The 20,307-nt window shown below is 39.8% G+C and overlaps 1 protein-coding gene across 2 annotated transcripts in view; it reads left to right on the top strand.

Moving 5' to 3' along the window:
* The window catches only part of LOC105473954 (SP140 nuclear body protein), a 99,927-nt gene that overhangs the window by 58,135 nt on the left and 21,485 nt on the right, over positions 1-20,307 (top strand). For both annotated transcript variants that reach the window (XM_011728206.3, XM_011728208.2), the window contains exons 20-26: positions 6,084-6,149; positions 7,485-7,565; positions 10,174-10,248; positions 12,759-12,863; positions 14,857-14,999; positions 16,485-16,532; positions 19,645-19,686. In XM_011728206.3, coding sequence (XP_011726508.2) covers positions 6,084-6,149; positions 7,485-7,565; positions 10,174-10,248; positions 12,759-12,863; positions 14,857-14,999; positions 16,485-16,532; positions 19,645-19,686 — 560 coding nt within the window. The remainder of the gene's footprint in view (positions 1-6,083; positions 6,150-7,484; positions 7,566-10,173; positions 10,249-12,758; positions 12,864-14,856; positions 15,000-16,484; positions 16,533-19,644; positions 19,687-20,307) is intronic.

Here is a 20,307-nt window from a genome sequence, read left to right on the forward strand (position 1 = left end):
TGGAAACCTTCTGGAAAGGATTCACCATTTTACGTGCCATAAGAACATTCATGATTCATGAGAGGAGGTCAAAATATCAACATTAACAGGAATTTAGAAGAAGTTGATTACAATCCTCATGGATGACTTTGAAGGGCTCAAGACATCAGTGAAGAAGTAATTGCAAATGTGGCAGAAACAGCCAAGAGAACCAGAATTAGAAGTGGAGCCTGAAGATGTGACTGAATTGCTGCAATCTCATGATAAACCTTGAGTGGATGAGGAGTTGCTTCTTATGAATGAGCAAAGAAAGCAGTTTCTTGAGATGGAATTTATACCTGGTGAAGATGCTGTGAACATTGTTGAAATGACAACAAAGGATTTAGAAAATATTAGTTGATAAAGCAGCAGCAGGATTTGAGAGGATCTACTGTGATAAAATGCTAGTAATTTCATTCTTTTGCTTGTGGATATTCAGTTTTCTTAGGACCATTTATTGAAGAGACTATCTTTTCTCCATTATTTATTCTTGGCACCCTTGTCAAGATTAAATGCCCCTTCTTGACATCTGTATTCAGTATAGTGATGTAAGTCCTAGTCAAAGCAAGTAAGCAAGAAAAAAAAAGCCATCCAAATTGGAAAGAAGTTAAATTGTCTCTGTTTGCAGGTGACACGATCTTCTATGTAGAAAACACTATAGAGTTCATAAAAAAACTGTTGGAGCTAACAAATGAATTCAGTAAAGTTGCAGGATTCAAAGATCAGTTGTGTTTCTATGCACTAACAATGAACTATCCAAAAAATAAATTAAGAAAACAATCCCATTTACAATAGCCACAAAAAGAATAAAATAGGAACCCATTTAACAAGAGGTGAAATATTTGCACACTGAAAACTATGACATTCATGAAAGAAATTGAAAAATATACAAATAAATGGAAAGATATCTCATGTTCAAGAACTGGAAGAATATTGTTAAAATGTCCGTATTACCCAGAGTGATCTGGAGAGTCAATGAAATCTCTATCAAAATTTAAATGACATTTTTCACAGAAATAGGTAAAAGGAATCCTAAAATTTGTATCGAATCATAAAAGACTCCAAATAGGCAAAGTAATTTTGGAAAAAAAAAAAAAGAAACAAAGCTGGAGGCATCATACTGTCTAATTTTAAACTATATTGCAAAACAAGAGTAATCAAAACAGTATGGTAGCGGCATAAAAACACACATAAACCAATGCAATAGAATAGGGAACCCAGAAATAAACTCATGCATGTATGTTCAAGTAATCTTTGATAAGGACACCAATAACAGGATTTTCTTTATGTAGATGTTCCACACGTCTACTTTTCTTATATGCTTTATTGAACTGTAATTTACATAAAACAAATTCATCACCTTAAGGTATAATCAAATTTGTTTTAACAAATGTGTGCAGTTATGTAAATACCTCCACAATCATGACATGTATCATTTCCATCACCCCAAAGTCCACTTGTATTCGTCTCTCCATTCTCTAGTTCTTGACAACAGCTGATCTGTTTTTTGCTGGTTTGTTTTTTAAAAGATGGGACCTCACTGTGTGTTCCAGGATGGCCTTAAACTCCTGGGCTCAAGTGATTCTCCTGCCTCAGACTCCCAAATAAGTGACAATATAGGCATATACCACCCCTAAATTAAGGTTTTTTTTGTTTTTTTGTTTTTTTTTTTGGCAACCTAATGTGTGGTCAATGTTTGTAAATGTTTTCTGCCCCTTGAGAATAATGTACATTTGAACTATTTGTTAGGCTCTGGCTTCACTCCATGTGTCTTTGTTATCAAGCACAACTTTGTTGTTTAAATTCGTGTCCACAGTAATTTAAATTTTATTTGCTCCATCAGATTTGCATACAAATGTGTTAAATTCTCGCACATGGTTGTATATTTGCCAATTCCTCTTTATTTTGTTGCTTTACTTTAAATATTTTGGGGCTATTCATGATTTATAACTTCTTAATGGATGTTTTTCTTTTGTCATTATACAGCATTCTGCTTTATCCCTGTTAATGCTTTTGCCTTAAAATCTCTTTGGCTGAGTACTAACATTGTTACGCAAACTTTTATGGTTTTTTAAAAATATTTTTCACTCACTTTATGTGATGCCCTCTTGTTCAGCTTTCTTTTATGTCTCTTGTAACTGCACTTAACTTTTGTAATTTTGTCTGATAATCCTAGCTTCTTAATAGGTAAATTTAAATTTATTTACATTTATTGAGATTCCAGATGTATATGGACCTATATATTCTGTGGTATTGTTGACCATACTTTATTTGTGTTTTTCATGTCTCCTTCCAGCTTTCTAATGGATTGGTATAAAACTATATATTCTCCCCTTTCTCCCTGCTGGTTTAGAAATTAAAGATAAAATTTCTGTAATGTTTTAAATTATGCCCCAATCCCAAAAGATGACAAGGAGCTTATCATGGTTTCACTACAAACTGAACACCCCATTTCTACCATTTTGGCTATTGTTTAATATTTTATTTTTAACTATAAATTTTGAAACTATTATCATTTTTACAGTTGATATTTACTTAATTAAAAAAATTATTTTGTATTCTCACCATCTTTTTTTTCTTTGGTTTCACTTTTTGTCTAGCTGAAGTAAATTCTTTGTTTCTTCTAGTGAGTGATCTCTAAGTGGTAAACTCTCTAAGTGTTGGATGTACAACTTTGTCTTTACTTTGATAGAACTTCTTAGCTACATTAAAACTTCTAGGTCAATAATTTATTTCTTCTCAGTATAGTAAAGTGATTACTATATTATTTTCTGGAATCTATGGTGTGGCTAATAAAAATTATTTTCTTATTGTAACTAACTGTAACTTCTTGGTAAATATTCTGTCCTTTCTCTCTAAAAGCTTTTTTTCCCCTCAAATTTAATCATGAAAATTTTAAGCATACAGAAGACTTGGGAGAATTGTATACTAAACATCAATATACTTTCACATAGATTCACAATTAACATTGTATCATTCCTGCTTTATCACTTTTCTATTCATCTATGCATTTCTCTATCCACTCACTAACTGGTGGTCAAGTTTGAAACATTTCAAGGCTGCAGACATTAGCACTCTTCCCCCTCAAATACGTTGGCATGTGTATCATTAACTAGAGTTCAGTATTTATTTAGAATTCTTTTCTTAAGATAAAATTTACAAAGAAATGCACGAGTATTAAGTACACCATTTGATGAGTTCTTGTAACTGCCTTTTTCTGCACCATCAAAATTCTTATCAAGATATAGAACATGACCATCACCTGGAAAGGTTCCTTATGCCCTGCCCGGTATATCTCACCCACTACCCATCAGGGCAATCACTACTCTTCTTTTTAACTATGATAATTTGGGTTTTTAAAAACTTTATATAAGTAAGGTTTTATAGCATATCCTCTTTAGAGTGGGATTTATTTCACACAGCATGTTTTTGAGATTCATCCATATTGTTGGATGTCTCAGTAGTTTGTTCTTTTTCATTGCTAAGTAGTGTACATTATCTGGATATACCAAATTTTGTTTATAAGTCTATTGATGGACACCTCGAGTTTTTAAAGTTTTTTGCTATTATGAAAACTCTGCTGAGCACATTCTTGTAGGAATCTTCCTGTTTTTTCATATCTCTTGCTTAAATACCTAGGAGCAAAATTGCTGGGATATAGAGTAGACACATCAGTTCTTTCCCCCCAAGACCCATGAAAAGGATGGTGCAGAGCAAGCCCAGGTGGATGCTGCACTCACAGGTGTGTGCTGCAGTAGAAGAATGCTTCACTGAGGAAACCTATGGGCTTATAAGGGGACTGATAGCAAACATACCCAAACCTTACCTCTGAGGGAGACATTATCTTTTTAGCTGGAATTTAAGCAACTCTCCTCTGGGGATATTAAGCAAATCTCCTCTGGGGATCTTAAGCAAATCTCTTCTGGAGGCATCTCCTCTGGAAAATGTCTAAGGAGGGAGATGTTGTCTATTTTATAGTGGTCAGGGATACATTTGCCCTATAATCTGGAGGCTACATGATCTCTAGCTTCCAAGACTGCTTTGCTATTCAAATATCCTTGAAGTGATACTCTGAGGCATGTAGAAATGCCATGGAGAATGGCCTTCCACCAAATTCGCCCCACATTTTTGCTTCTGGCAAATTTCCCCATGAAGACACCACCCGGTCAGTCACTCTGATAGTCGGACCCATGGGTCCACATCCATTCAATTTTTTTCCTACAACATTTAACAAATTTTGACCCAGTGCAGTGGCTCACTCATGTTATCCCAGTACTTTGGGAGGCCAATACAGGAGGATCACTTGAGGTCAGGAGTTCAAAAACCAGCCTGGACAACATAGCGAGACCCCATATCCACACACACACCTGTACCCACACACATTTCATAAACTGTAAACGATTTAGGTCCCTTATGACCACCTCTAAGGTACAAGTCCTTACATGAGGGAGGCAATTAGTGCCTGGCTTTCATACAAGAAGTACAATCCCCAGGGCACACATGGGGCTCCCAGAAGGAAAGTGTACACAATTGTTGGGCTTCCTTGAGTGGTATGTACATTAGTAAGGGGGAAGGTGAACAGTGTCTCCTACGTGGTCCCTGGCTGGCTGTAAGCCTTGGAGTTCCCAGTTCTGTTCATCCTTGATTTGTTTGTGTGTGTGGCTAGGGAGAGGGTGGGCATGTTGGAGGGACTGCTTGAGGATAGTCTGTCCAATCTGTCCTATTTGTCCATGACACCAACCAGGTGGCAGCCCCCCTCTAACAAATGACTGAGAATAGTGGTAGGGACAATGTCTAGAGGGTTCAATGTGGGACCTCAGAAGCTGGACCCAGCCCCTGCCGTCTCAAGGCTGGTGCAGAGAGGCTGACTCAGCATTCTCAGAGGTGGGAGCACTGGAGCAGGGTATTTTCCTTCTGGACAAAGGATCCTTGGGTTCTTCTGAAAGACAGATATCACCAATGCTCCTCTTTCTCCCATACCTCTTTAGATGTCTGGATTTTTGCTCTTGCTTCACTGCTGCAAAATCTGCTATACCACTCCAGTGGCTGTACCTTCATCTTTTATCCTAATCATCTCCTTTTCTCACTTAGACTTTCCATCTACAAAATTAGATAGTAGAGGAAAAGCATTTTCATAAAATGTGTCTGGAGTTAAATCTGAATCCCTAGGCTCTTTGAAGGCCATACCCACCAGGCTGGTAGGGGAAAGGATGAGGCATCATCCTTAGGAATGGTCGCAACAGAATCCTGAATCTTCAAGATAGGTCTACAGAACACTTGCACCCTCTACCACTTCTGTCCTGGTCACTATCCAGGAAGGAGGTGATCCCTTTCTGGTGGCTGCTTCCTTCAGTGAGCCTACTGCCCTCCCACAGTGTGCGGACAGGAGGAGATGAGGGATAGTCAGAAAGGCAGTGCACTGTGGAGTCACTTTTCAGATAAAGGGCACATCAGACTGCAAATGGTCCAGACAGCCAGATTCAGGACACTGATGAGTTTCTGGGGTCACAACAGTATTCCTGGAGTCAGCTGCTCTGCAGCCTGAAGTAGGGCTGACAGTGTGGAGGCACTGCTGAGATTATTTAATGAAATTATATAGGGATTCTGTAATGAGTATGTAATTACATAATGAAAACTCACTACATCAAGTTCAGAATATCTCCCAACTTCCAATATAGAATATTATTTATAACATCATCAGCTTCAAGGAGGATGCCTTCTCATTGCACATTTGCATTTACACAACAAACACTTGAAAAAGGAACATGAAACAACAGTTATCATTCACTCTAAGGTGCCAGCAAGAGTTAATTTTCTATTAAAAATTTTGTTTCAAGGAAGGTCGTCTCCTATAGTCTCTCCCAAGCCCATGGCCCAAGGCTCATGCAGAGGTAAAATATAACTCTGTACTCAACCGCCACACTGCTACACTGATCCTAAAGTATTTTGCCCCATTCCTGCGGACCAAAGTATGAAAAAAAAACCTTTACTCTTACTGGCATATAAAACTCAAAGAATTATATTTATACCTCTGCATAATTAACTTTATTCTCTTTGGTTTGAAGGAAAAAAGAGGGGGCATTGCTGGACCAGAGTAAGAAGGAGAATGCAGAAAAACGTCCAACAACATGGTAAGCAGGCAAAGTGAGGTCGTTACAGCTTTTGAGTTTATTAGGGCACTGCCCACTGTATTCTTGAAAGCCTGCCGTTCCTGACGGCCAGGAGAGTTCTGTACCTCCTGTATCAGTTGGGATGTAGACTAACAGGCTGTGACAAAGAGGCCTGAGAATGCAATGGCTTCAACAAAATGGTTTCTCATGCATGTAATAGTCCGGAGGCCCACAGTTAATAAGGAGGTGTTATCATCCTCAGTATGACTTTCTTTCCTAGCTCAAGAAATTTTTATTAATTTGGAAAGACATTCCGAAGAGGACTAAATGAAGAAATCAGGGTGTATGTGTATGTGTACACAATTGTAAAAAAATATATATGTATAACCATATTTTATGTGAAATTTATACTTCTGAAGTATATTTTTATGTATCCTGATAGATGCACATGTAATTATTTATCTGTATATATAAAGAGACATTAATATAGAAAAGTGGATGACAGTTCATTCATAAAAATATATGTAGTAGTTACATTTGGTCAATGTAATAGAAGCGATATTTATATTTTTATTTGTGGTTTTCAAATGTATGTGTGTATATTAAAATATTATAAATCTCCAAAATTTTTAATGAAAAAGTGTTATTCAAAAAGTAACATATGCAAAAAGAAAAGAGTAGGAGAATATTTTTGCACAGATCATCATCTGGAGATCGCCATCCTCATCTGTGGCTATCTCCAGATGGTGATGTTTCATATCATTTTATTTTCTGAATTTCCTGTAAATACATATGTTCTTTATAATCAGGCCCTGAAATCTTGGAAATTTATTTTAGTCATGGTCTGAGGACTTCCTTTCTTCTAGACGATAAAGGCTAAGTCTCATTTTCTAAATGATTGTCAATTTTGAATCAGTGGATCTAAAATAGTAAGATTTTAGCGTCCTATTGAAAATCGTTAATTTTTACCAATCTTGCCAGTTGATGTGGCTGCCTGGTTGGTGGATGTGACAGCTTTGTTTGGAAAGAAAAAAAAAAAGGGGGGGCTGCATGCATTTTAAGAATGGCTGTTTTCAAATTGAAAATTTGTTTGGACTGAATCATTATAACATTTTCATTTAAGTCTGTGTGTATGTAGACAAATTCTAAGAGACTTCAATGTACAATTAAATCCTGTGTGTAACTTAAAAGTCGACAATCTCAAAAGCAGAAAATGCTCTGGACACCTGCTTGAGGTTCCTTGTCTGAAAAAAGGGGATCCAGAATGAAACCCAGGACTCCCTCACTTGCTTTTGGTCCAGCCTGTCAGTTTTTCTGCCCAGTTCTATTAATACATGTTCCCCTGCCTATCCCCAGAAAACAGCAAAGGCAATGGCCAGGTGGTCTCGAATGAAAAGAAGGCGAACGTGAATCTGAAAGGCCTTTCCAAGATTAGGGGTAAGATAAAGTTTGTGCCGCTTTCCCTTTGCCCTACAGGTCAATGCATTTTTTATTATTATTATTATACTTTATGTTCTGGGGTACATGTGCACAACGTGCAGGTTTGTTACATATGTGTACATGTGCCATGTTGGTGTGCTGCACCCATTAACTCATCATTTACATTAGGTATATCTCCTAATGCTATCCCTCCCTGCTCCCCCGACCCTGCAATAGACCCCGGTGTGTGATGTTCCCCTTCCTGTGTCCAAGTGTTCTCATTGTTCAGTTCCCACCTATGAGTGAGAACATGCGGTGTTTGGTTTTCTGTTCTTGTGATAGTTTGCTGAGAATGATGGTTTTCAGCTGCATCCATGTCCCTGCAAAGGACATGAGCTCATCCTTTTTTTATGGCTGCATAGTATTCCACGGTGTATGTGTGCCACATTTTCTTAATCCAGTCTATCATTGATGGACATTTGGATTGATTCCAAGTCTTTGCTATTGTGAATAGTGCCGCAAAAACATATGTGTGCATGTATCTTTATAGCAGCATGATTTATAATCCTTTGGGTATATACCCAGTAATGGGATGGCTGGGTCAAATGGTATTTCTAGTTCTAGATCCTTGAGGAATTGCCACACTGTGTTCCACAATGATTGAACTAGTTTACAGTCCCACCAACAGTGTAAAAATGTTCCTATTTCTCCATATCCTCTTCAGCATCCACGGGAACAGAAAACCAAACACCGCATGTTCTCACTCATAGGTGGGAATTGAAGAATGAGAACACTTGGACACAGGAAGGGGAACATCACGCACTGGAGCCTGTCGTGGGGTAGGGGGAGGGGGGACAGAATAGCATTAGGAGATATACCTAATGTAAACCATAAGTTAATGGGTGCAGCACACCAACATGGCACATGTATACATATGTAACAAACCTGCATGTTGTGCACATGTACCCTAGAACTTAAAGTATAATTAAAAAAAAAAAAGTATTAACGGAGACTTCATGATGAAGGCAAAAAAACAAAAACAAAAACAAAAACAATAAAGCACCTTCCCTCCTTCAGCCTGGGCAAGCCTTAGTCTGGAACACATATAGTTGGGGGTGACATGATCTCTTATTCTCTCTTGGCCCTACCCCCACTCCATAGCTGTTGGCTTGGTCCCATCCAGGATTTCGGGAGGTGAGAGAGAGGGGTGAGATCAGAGTGTGGAGGTGTCTTGCCTGACAGGTGCAGCCGTGAAATGACATTACAAGTGGTTGATGCGCAATCACTAGCTCTTTCTTCCATGAGACGCTTTCATCAACTGCCCTGCAAGGGAAGGGGAAGGGTCAGGCATCACAGCTTGACTTATTTTGAAAATAGAGCTTTACTTCTACAACCTGGATGCGAGTGAAAGGCTGAACCTGGCATCATCAGTTCCACTAACTCTTTCTATGGTTGCATACATGGACTAATGCATTGTCCTAGGATGTGTGTGCTCAACTCAACCTACTTGCTTGGGACTTTCTCAATTTTGCCTATGAAACTCTCATTTCCAAGCCATAGGTCCACTTTGGGTCTGGTTGCTCCTTTTTACTTTGGTGGCCTAATATGCTCATGATATGCTTAGAATTTATAGTACTTAGGAATGAGTAGGCTGGAAAATATTTCCTCATGGGCCTACATGACCCTGACCAGCACCCCCAGATGGTGGTCACTGGATGGTGGACATTCAGCACAAGAAGGAAGGAACATTTTGCTTTCCTGCCTTGGAAAATAAAACACATTTGAACGATAGTAAACCTTGAGATGTCCACCCACAGCCAATTAACATGCACACGGAAGAACCTCGTCGGCCGCAGCGTCTGCCATGTCAATCCTTAATTACCATTTGGAATGAAGGCTGCGGAAGTCTCAATTCTACCCATTCCTCATGATTAATTTTCTTCTGATTAGTTTCTTAAATCCCAATATTTCTTTTTTCCAAAGCCATGTGGACAAAGCCCTGGTCACATTTACTATTACTTTCAGCACAAAGGTACAAATATCTTCCCTCCATGTGATATGTGCAGCATACATCTCACCTATGGAACACCTAATAGGATTTCCCTTAACTCACAGAACTGTCATTCAGTTTTGTCTCTGCTAAGAGAAACCCAAATGCCTTCACTTAATTTTGTAGTTTTGTCTCAATTTTCTCTGAATATTTTAGTCTCTGTAATGACAGTAATTATCATTTTGATCTTGCAAAGATTAAATAAATTAGTGGATGTGTAAGTGTTTAACATGTATTATATGCCATATATATTTCAAATATATATATTTGAAATGAAATATGAAATCAACCTTCAAAATATGGAATGAAGCATTTGTACTTTTGCTTGAGATATATGTGAAATACTGCTTTCAATTAGTCTTTTTCCTAATATAAGAATAGGAAAATGAAATATAAAGTGACCCTAATATTAGCTATCTGATTCTTCATACCTTAAAGGCTAGGGTTTAAATATTTTTATTTATACATTAAACAGGCTTTTGGAAAGTTACATTTAAATGGAATTTTTGAAAAGCTGTAATATGTGTAATACAGATACTCATAAATGACTGTGATTATATTATTCTACTTTCTCAGGGAGAAAGAGAAGCAAACCTAGAACCCACTTCACTCAGAGTGACAGAGCTCCACAGAAAAGAGTCCGATCAAGAGGTAAAAAAGAAAAGAGGAATGTACTTTCAATAACTAAACATCTAATTTCCTGTGCAGTACACTGTACTTTCAGTAATAAACCCATTTCCTTAATTGTTTTATGAAGCTGTACTAACTAGTGAGAAATTTATCCTATTTAGTCATTTTCCAAAATGTATCAAGGAAAGAAGGAAGTAAGTTGGTGATTGATCTACAATCAGACCCCAGGGGCTCAGGCGCCACTAAAGTGCTACTTTCACTGAAATGATAAATTTCAAGGCTGGAGATAGTTCATTGCCATATAAAGGGCACGACCCATATTTATTATTTAGCTGACCTTCCTCTGGCTACACAGAAAGCCACAGGTTGTACACTAAGGGTGAAACAGAGTTGTGATTAGAGATCTGTGTCCTAAGACTTTCTTTTTCTTTGTGTGGGCTTAGGCTGATCACTTGAGTTTCTTTGTCTCAGTTTTCTCATCTGGAAAGCAAGAGTATGAATTAGGCCAACCATCTTTCTTTCTTTTTCTTTTTTTATACTTTAAGTTCTGGGATACCTGTGTAGAATGTACAGGTTTGTTACATATGTATACATGTGTTATGGTGGTTTGCTGCACCCATCAACCCATCATCTACATTAGGTATTTCTCCTTATGCTGTCCTTTCCCTAGCCCCCAACTCCTGAGAGGCCCTGGTGTGTGATGTTCCCCTCCCTGTGTCCATGTGCCCTCATTGTTCAACTCCCACTTATGAGTGAGAGCATATGATGTTTGGTTTTCTGTTCATGTGTTAGTTTGCTGAGAATGATGATTTCCAGCTTCATCCATGTCCCTGTAAAGGACATGAACTCATTCTTCTTTATGACTACATAGTGTTTCATGGTGTATATGTGCCACATTTTCTTTATCCAGTCTATCATTGATGGACATTTGGGTTGGTTCCTAGTCTTTGCTATTGTGAACACTGCTGCAATAAACACACACATGTGTGTGTGTCTTTATAGTAGAATGAGTTATAATCCTTTGGGTATAACCAGTAATGGGATTGCTGGGTCAAATGGTATTTCTGGTTCTAGATCCTTGAGGAATCGCCACACTGTCTTCCATAATGGTTGAACTAATTTATGCTCCAACCAACAGTGTTAAAGCGTACCTATTTCTCCATATCCTCTTCAGCATCTGTTGTTTCCTAAGTTTTTAATCATTGCCATTCTAACTGGCTTGAGATGGTATCTCATTGTAGTTTTGATTTGCATTTCTCTAATGACCAGCGATGATGAGCTTTTATTCGTGTTTGTTGGCTGGATAAATGTCTTCTTTTAAGAAGTGTCTGTTCGTATCCTTTGCCCACTTTTTGATGGGGTTGTTTTTTTCTTGTAAATTTGTTTTAAATTTCTTGTAGATTCTGGATATTAGCCCTTTGTCAGAGAGATAGATTGCAAAAATTTTCTTCCATTCTGTAGGTAGGCCAACCATCTTTCTTATTAGTCCATCCCAGTCCTAATAGTCTGCCTTTCTAAAAATTTGTCTCAGGATGAAGGACAGCTCCGCTGTTTATCATGACTTCTGTTGCCCATACATGAGCCCATACATTGCATGAGTGCAACGGTGTGATCTCACCACAGACTCCACCTCCCAGGTTCAAGCAATTCTCCTGACTTAGCCTCCCAAGTAGCTGGGATTACAAGTGGGCACCACCATACCTGGCTAATTTTTGTATTTTTAGTAGAGACAGAGTTTTGCCATGTTGGCCAGGCTGGTCTTGAACTCCTGACATCAAGTGATCCACCTGCCTCGCCCTCCCAAAGTGCTGAGATTATAGGTGTGAGCCACCATGCCTGGCCCTACACCTTTGGTTGGAAGGGAAGGATTCACTGCTCACCCTCCTGGAGTTCCTTTGAAGACCTTACACCCCCTTCTCTGTGAAATCAGGTCTCCAGTCCCCCACCTGCCACCCCATATAATTTTCAGATTATTCTAGAGCTCCCTGAGCTCTTCTCTCAGCTACAAGGAAAGCTGACAGGATGGAGAAATGAACTAAAGCAGAGAACAAAAATAGAAGGCAGACATCATCTCCATTAGGTTATCCTATCATTACCCTGTCCCTGCTTGCCCTGTCAGTGCTCAAATTGGGAGATTGAATATGATCTCTGGCTTCATCTAAGGCTACCTACCTGCAGCAAAGCAGCATAGCTGGAGAGCTCCTGTCAGAACAGTGACAGCAACTGCGTTTCATTGTCATATAAGAATCAGTGGAGCTTACTAGATTAGGAGTTAAACCAGTTTTACTGAAGTCTAAGTTCTCTGCTAAAGTATTCTATTTTGTATGAAATTTGAAAGGTGAAATTGGGGTAGACATTCTGTAATTATGTATCAAAAATGCCACTTGGAAGAAAGACTTTGAAACTCTAGAGGTTTTTGGAATAGAATTTCCTAAGCATCCCTTGTGTCTTTCTAGGAATTACCTCAGTAGGGAGGGAGGGGGGATGTGCCTTTGCAAAGTGAGACACAATGAAGAAATCCTCTCTTTCAGCTTCAAGAAAGCACAAAGATGAAACTGTGGATTTTAAGGCTCCTTTGCTTCCGGTGACCTGTGGTGGGGTGAAGGGAATTTTACATAAGAAGAAATTGAAACAAGGTGGGTTTCATGGTCTTCTTTAAATTGCAGCTCCTATCTGAACGCATCACAAGTAGTGGGGAATTATCGTGTGAATTACACATCATTCAAGGAGTTTGGCCCCAGTTTGGCTTGAGGGAAGGAGGAAGGGATTTCTAAGATGATGTTTTCAGACTTTAAGAAATCACGCCCATTAGATGCTGACTTGCACATGGAGTGTTCAGGGGTTGCCCAAAGAACCAAAGAGAAGTGCAGGAACGTCAGTTCACAGATGGAAAATGTCACGTATTTTACTTTGAATCAGACAGAAAAATGAAGAGGCCTTCAACCTCAACTTTCATATTCTCTCTCCGTTCTGGAGTGCCATCACGAGGGCAGGGTGCTTGGTATAGGAAGATGATCACAGAATTTGGGATCACGAAGCCTGAGTTCCAGCCTTGGCTGTGCCAGGAGTGACTGTTCCATTCTGAATAGAGAAGGGAACCTTTCTGAACCTGAAATTTCTCATCCAAGAGAGGGAACAATAATAAGAAACCTGCCTCATGACGTAGCTGTGAGAATTAATTTACATATTGATGTAAAATATGTAAATTTACATGTTTTTACTGTAAATTATAAAACTTTGCCCAAAAATGTCTATTGCATTGTGACTATTTCTAAACAGCTTTGCTGAGATATAGTTCACATATCATACAACTCACCACTTAGAGTGTACAGATCAACTGTTTTTTTGTATATTCACAGAATTGTACAGCCATCATTATCGTCTAATTTTAGAACAATTTGTTCTAAACAATTAGCAGTCAATGCCCATTCCCACCTAAGCAGCCACTAATCTATTTTCTGCTCTATAAGTTTGCCTATTGTAGGCCTTTCTAGAAATGGAATTCTATAATACATGCCCTTTCCTAACTGCCTTCGTTCACTGATTGTGGTATTTTCAAAGTTCTTCTATAATGAATGTATTAGTACTTCATTTCTTTTATTGACAAATAATATATTTCATTGTATAGATATACCACATTTTGTTTATAAACTCATCATTTGGAACTATATTCACTCTTTGGCTATTATAAATAATGCTGTCCTGAACATTTGTGTAACAAGTTTTGTGTGAACATATTTCAATTATTTGGGGTATATATTCAAGAGAAAAATTACTGCATCATATGGTAATTCTATGTTGAACTCATTGAGGAATCACCAAAGTGTTTTTCACAGTGGCTGCACTATTCTGTATTCCTACTGGCAGTGTGTGAAGGCTCCAGTTTCTCTACGTGCTCACCAACTTTGTTATCGTCTGTCTGTCTTTTTTATTACAGTCATCCTATCATCCTAGTGGGTGTGACATGGTGTCTCATTGTGGTTTTGCTTTGTGTTTCCTTAATGGCTAATGGTATTGAGCATGTGACTATCTTTTACATATAAATTAAATTTTTTATTGGATAACATTTCACAATTAGTTTTTTAATATCAGCTACCCACGATTGCAGGGGTGTGAAAATCTCTGTTCACTAATGCCACTAAACTGCATAAAACATGTTATAATTGAGAATGCAGATATTGCTGGAGTGACCCCTGAGCCACAGGGCACCCATCTGTAGCCACAAGTTGAGGATTCTGCCTCCAACATTGCCCTCACAGCCATCTGGAGACTCAGGCCTGGTCTCTACTTCCAAATTTGAATAGAAAATTGGAATCCTCTGATCTTTCAGAATCACTTGCTTTTCCTTCTGTAAGTGCTTTTGAAATGCTTAAAAGGTTGCTCTTGTTGACAACCATCACTTTCTTCATGGATGAAGGTCAAAGAAATGTGCACCGCCGCCAGGAAATATCCTTAGAGTGGACTTTCAGGCTGGATTTGAGGCCTCTGAAGTCTGAGAGGGAAGGCCAGACCCTCCTGCTATTGATCTTGATCAGAAATTGGGTGGCTGTAGATCCAGTGTGGTGAGTGGCCACAGTCTGAGTGCTGGGAACAAAGAGGGCTCAGAATCAACTTACCCTGGTCTTACAGGAATCTTGGTGAAGTGTATACAGAGTGAGGATGGAAATTGGTTCACCCCCAGGGAATTTGAAATCAAAGGAGGCCACGCAAGATCAAAGAACTGGAAGCTGAGTGTGCGCTGTGGCGGGTGGCCCCTACGATGGCTGATAGAGGTATTCCAATGACAAGGGGCCAGACCTGTGTCCGTTCTTGTTCCCTAATAATGAGGAGACTGTACTGTTTATTCACCAAATATTTGTTAGGTTATTGCTAAAGCCTTGATGCCAGTGGGTTCTTCCTCTCACTCAGGAGAGAGGGACCCCATATCCGTAACCACACTACAGTGCAACACATCCATGTTGTACCAGGGGCTCCATCAGGATAGGCTCAGCAGCTTGAAGGAGGAAAGGGTCATTCTGACTAGGGTGCATGCAGACAGCTTTGTGCACTGAAAGAAGGAAAGGAGTTGATAGTCAAGCAGTGGAAGAAGACACTTCAGAGAAAGAATGGCATAAAAGCCAGAATGCCATGCAAACCAGAACCATGGCAAAAGTAGCTCTGTGGATTTAGGTAGCACAGATTGTGAGCAATTAGGTATACTATAACAGTTGGGGCAGTTTGTGGAGGGCTTTCATGCCAGGCTAAGGAGTTTAAACCTATAATTGAGATAACAAGGATTCAGTGAAATCTTCTAGGATTGGAAATGATATTTAAAGCAATATTTTATTTTATTTTTAGGAGACAGTCTCACTCTGTTGTCCAAGCAGGAGTGCAGTGGCTCAATCTTGGCTCACTGCAACCTCTGCCTCCCAGGTTCAAGTGATTCTTGTGGCTCAGCCTCTCGAGTATCTGGAACTACAGTCGTGCACCACCATGCCAGGCTAATTTTTATATTTTTAGTAGAGATGGGGTTTTGCCATGTTGGCCAGGCTGATCTCGAATTCCTGGTGTCCAGTGGGAGGTCTCCTCAGCCTCCCAAAGTGCTGAGATTACAGGCGACAGCCACCGCGCCCAGCCGTAAAACAGCATTTTAGACAGCCATGGGGCTTTCCCCCTAGCAAACCTATACTCAATTCAGAATGCTCAGTTCAAGTGTGACCCCTTCCTGAATGTTCATTGACCCGGCCATGGGTCATCACTTCCCAAGGCTCCTGAGCCCTCTATTAAGGCCTTTCTACTAAGGCCTTTCATTCACTGTTTTATATTTATTATTCTGTGAGTGCTTTTTGTCTGTAGACCCCTTTAGGTTTTCCCATCTTCATGTGCCCAAGATTGATCAGAGTTACTGATACCCAGTAGCAGCCAATAAGTGTGTGCTGCTTGGATAGCTGTGGTGTAGGGACTCCAGCTGGAGTGGCACTGGTGGGACTGGAAAAGAGGTGATAGATGGTATGAGATTGTGAAGGAAAACCTCTTAGGACTTAGGAAAGAAGCACAAGAGAAGGGAAAATGGTCCTGAAGATGCTTTTCTGGCTTCTATTGATTGAAGTCTAGAAGAAGCACAGGTGAAGAGAGGGAGATGGTTTCTCATTAGACACCCTGGGTTTGAGCTGGCAGTGGAACACTCAGATAGAAAGATTTGGGAGGAGGTTGGAAATGCCAGACTCACAAAACAGAAACACAGGCTGACCATATACCTGAATCTTTTTGTCTTTCAGAATGGATTTCTGCCTAATCCTCCAAGAATATATTCCAGGAAAAAAAAGGTGATTATTACATAGCTTTCTACAGCTTCATGTCACATAACTGATTTAACATGCACAAAACCTTATTTTATGGGGTCTGAAATTGGGTAAATATAATTAAGCTTTCACCTTCATCACTACCCACCTTAAAATACACTTTGCATGTATTCCTTCAGAGTTGCTAATTTTCAATGCTAAATGTATATAAAGCTAGGCCCTCTTTGGATCAATCATTTCATATGAAGATGATAAGGAGCCATCAAAATGGACCTCCTGGATGTGTTTTAGCAATAGATGCAGATGTTTTAAGGGTGCAACTTTCCAAAGTTGGAAAGTCAAGCATGGTCATGGGATACATAAAATATTTCATAATAAGGTGAGAGGATCATCTTCAACTCAAAATTCAGATTTTTTTCATTGAAGTTACTATTTTCTAACTTTAGTGAAATAGGATGGAGCAGATGTTTGCTCACATCCATTTGAGACATACATGAAACCATATATCATTTCATGAAATAGGCAACAAAAAGAATATTTCTTTTCTGATCCTTCACATCCTCTTTCACCTTCCAAAAAAATGTACACACAGACACACAGAATGTCTTCTCAAGATGAAATTATTTCCTGTTACCACAATGGTGCCACCGAGGACAAAGATCTCCAGAGGCGAATGTATTTTATAGGAGGGGCTGACCAGGAAAATCTTTTATGTTGATGCCACCTCTTTGGCTCTACCAGAGGGACTGTGCCGACCTGCTTTTTATCTGTGAAAGTGATTTTTCCCTCTCTTGAAGAACTCAACAAACAAATAGATTAAGTGCAGTGTAGATTCAGGACAAGGTGATATTTTTCCAAGACTGGGTTTGAATGAGAACCTGAGGAGGGGGAAGAGAAAAATATCATCCTTATGCACTTCAGGTAGAAATGCGCATTCAAGACATTCACAGATTTCTAAAACAGCTCACACATAGCTAGCCACTGAGCTTCATATTCCACTGGGAACCTGGGATTCAGGTGTTTATATGATCAGATATACTGGCTGATTTGAATTCTCAGTCACTGAGATATTTCATCCACTGGGTTTCCCAAAGGGAAACTATTATGTACCTATTCAGTGAGTACACTAAACACTAGCATCTCTACCTTTCCCCAGGTGCCAAGAGTAACTCAGCCTGGATGACCCAAATGAGCTGGCAATTTCCAACCAACCGACTCTCCCTCTCTTCTGGGGTGCAACACTTAGCAGCAACAAGCTGCAGTTGCCTCTATATGTTGTGTCTCCTCATGGGGAGAACAGAACGCCCCTTAAGTGGCAGATCCACGATCCATTATGAACTCCATTGGTCCTCTGTGCCTCTCAGAGCTTCTGGCAGGGCCATTTGGCTTTGGGAAATTTCAGTGTCACTACCAGTGCCACATGATGGCATCTTAGCTCATGACAAGGGCCACATAAACCTTTTGGTCCAGCTGAGGTATTGTAAAACCATCTGATACACTCACCCAGAATAATCATTGTATGCTAATATTTGCTTGAGGGCCTCCAGTAATTTCTAAGCGAAAAAATATTCATTTATTCACCCATTCAACATATGATTATCAAGTACCTATGAAATGCCAATGACCATTACAGAAGATTGAACTCAAAAATTATTTCAGCCAAGCATGATCACTTAAGCCTATAATGCCAGCATTTTGAGAGGCTGAGATGGGAATATCATTTAAGCCCAGGAATTTGAGAAACAACATGAACAACATAGTGAGATACCATCTCTACCAATAAAAGAAAAACAAAAAAATTACCCCGGCATTATGGTGCACACCTGTGGTCCCACCTACACAGGAGACTGAGGTGGGAAGATCACTTGAGCCTGGGAGGTTTTCAAAGCTGTAGTGAGCTGTGATTTCATAATAGCACTCCAGCCTAGGTGACAGAGTGAGACTCTGTCTCAAAAAAAAAAGTTTTAAATTTATTGTCAACATGGATGAATTACAACTGGGTTGGGTTGGAGATTCTAGGCCAGTCAGAGAGGCATTCAGTGACAAGGTCACCTCTCAAGTGCTTGTCCTTTGAATCACACTTGTTTATGGCCTCTGGTCCCTGGGCTACAGATAGAAGCTAAAGCTGCCTGTATCCCAGAAGGGAAGGATGCCAAGTCATGCAATGGATATCCAAAAGCCATCTAAATAAATATAGTGGGTTACCTCTGAAAAGTCAGTCAACCTGACATCTTTTTGTGATTTGGATAGAAGGGAGAGCAGGAGACTTTCAGGAAAAAGAGCTACAGCACAGAGGACCTTGGAGGCATTTTATCACCAGGGCTGTGTCCCTAGGGGAGCTGCAAAAAGCAGTGTTCTTCTTCTCTGGGACACTGCATAGCCTCCAGGACTCTGGGCCCTGTGATCCCAGGGGGCTGTGGGGGATAAGTCCTCAGCCTGATTATTATTGCAGCTCTTCTGGGTGGGATGTCACAAAGGCCAAGTTTAGGAAATATGCCTGAGGGCCCCTTGGAGTAAGAGGACAAGTAGTTTCTGTGAATTGGCCTGTGCAAACTAGGTCCAGACTCCCTGCAGGGAATGGGACTTGCACTGGGCTGAACAGTAGTACTTGGGCACTTTTTATTCTCTCAGTAGATATATAGGCCCCAAAAATCAGATATGAGGTAAAGGGAAGGCTGTTTAAAAAAATAAAACTTTAGACAAAATAAAATTTATAGCATTTATTTGAGCAAAGAGCGATTCATGAATTGGGCAGCACTCAGAACAAGGAGAGGTTCAGAGAGCTCTGCTGCAGCAGCCCAGACAGTGAGGCCAACAAAGGAGTAAGTCAGGAAAACTAAATTTACTGGCTTATCATGGAAAGATGATAATTAGAGGTTAGATGGCAGATTCTAGTTGGTAAAGTCTCTAGTTTCATTTTGTTGTTTATATCAGGTTTCAGTTTGCTTACTTAGGAACTTAAACCACTGGAGCCATCCCAGTCTGCAGGTCTTCTTCTCGTCTTCTTCTCTTCCCAATTATTTTTTTACAACTGGTTCCTGAATCCCTTCAAAGATGACTATTTAAATTTAAACAAATGATAGATGGAAACATTACATTCAATATTGTAAATCAATCTTTCTGTTTTTTTCAACAGAGAATACTGAAGTCTCACAACAATACTTCAGTTGACCCTTGTGTAAGTATAAATTCTGAACTATGACCCCCAGAATATTCCACTCCTTTCTCCAGGGATATGTTCTGTGTCATGACTGCTGTTCCCTGAAGCATGTTCAGTCTCAGTTGGAGTATGTTGCTGTGTGTGATGACCAAAGAATGCCAGATGCATCACCCAAGCCAGGTAGATGTGCCTGGGCCTTGGATGTCTCAGTGTGAAAGCACCCTTTCCATCTGTTTCAGTAGAAACCTTCCAATGTCCTTATTTATTTCCCCTGGAAAGTGAGTGTAGGAGGCTGAGCTCTATACCACTGAGGTCTCTTGAGACAGAGCTTGAAGTGGTAATGAGTAGGGCTGGCCTGGTGAGTAAGGGGAAGGAGCAAATGTGAAAGGATAATAGCATTTTCAAGTAAGGGGTGTGGGTGAAAGGGAAAGTCCCCAGAATGTACTCCAAGTTGCAGGTAGAGCTGAAGATGGTCATAAGCATCAGAAGGAACAGGCCAGGTTGGGCTATTATGTTCAAGGTGTGGATCCTGCCATTAGCCCTGTAAAGGAGTACATACAGGGTGAGGGGTCTTTTACAGAGCTCCTATGGATGGTCTCAGGTAAGCCGTTAGCATGCTGAGCTGGTTAGGACTGAAAC

This window comes from Macaca nemestrina, chromosome 11 (assembly GCF_043159975.1).
Source record: "Macaca nemestrina isolate mMacNem1 chromosome 11, mMacNem.hap1, whole genome shotgun sequence".
Classification (NCBI taxonomy): domain Eukaryota; kingdom Metazoa; phylum Chordata; class Mammalia; order Primates; family Cercopithecidae; genus Macaca; species Macaca nemestrina.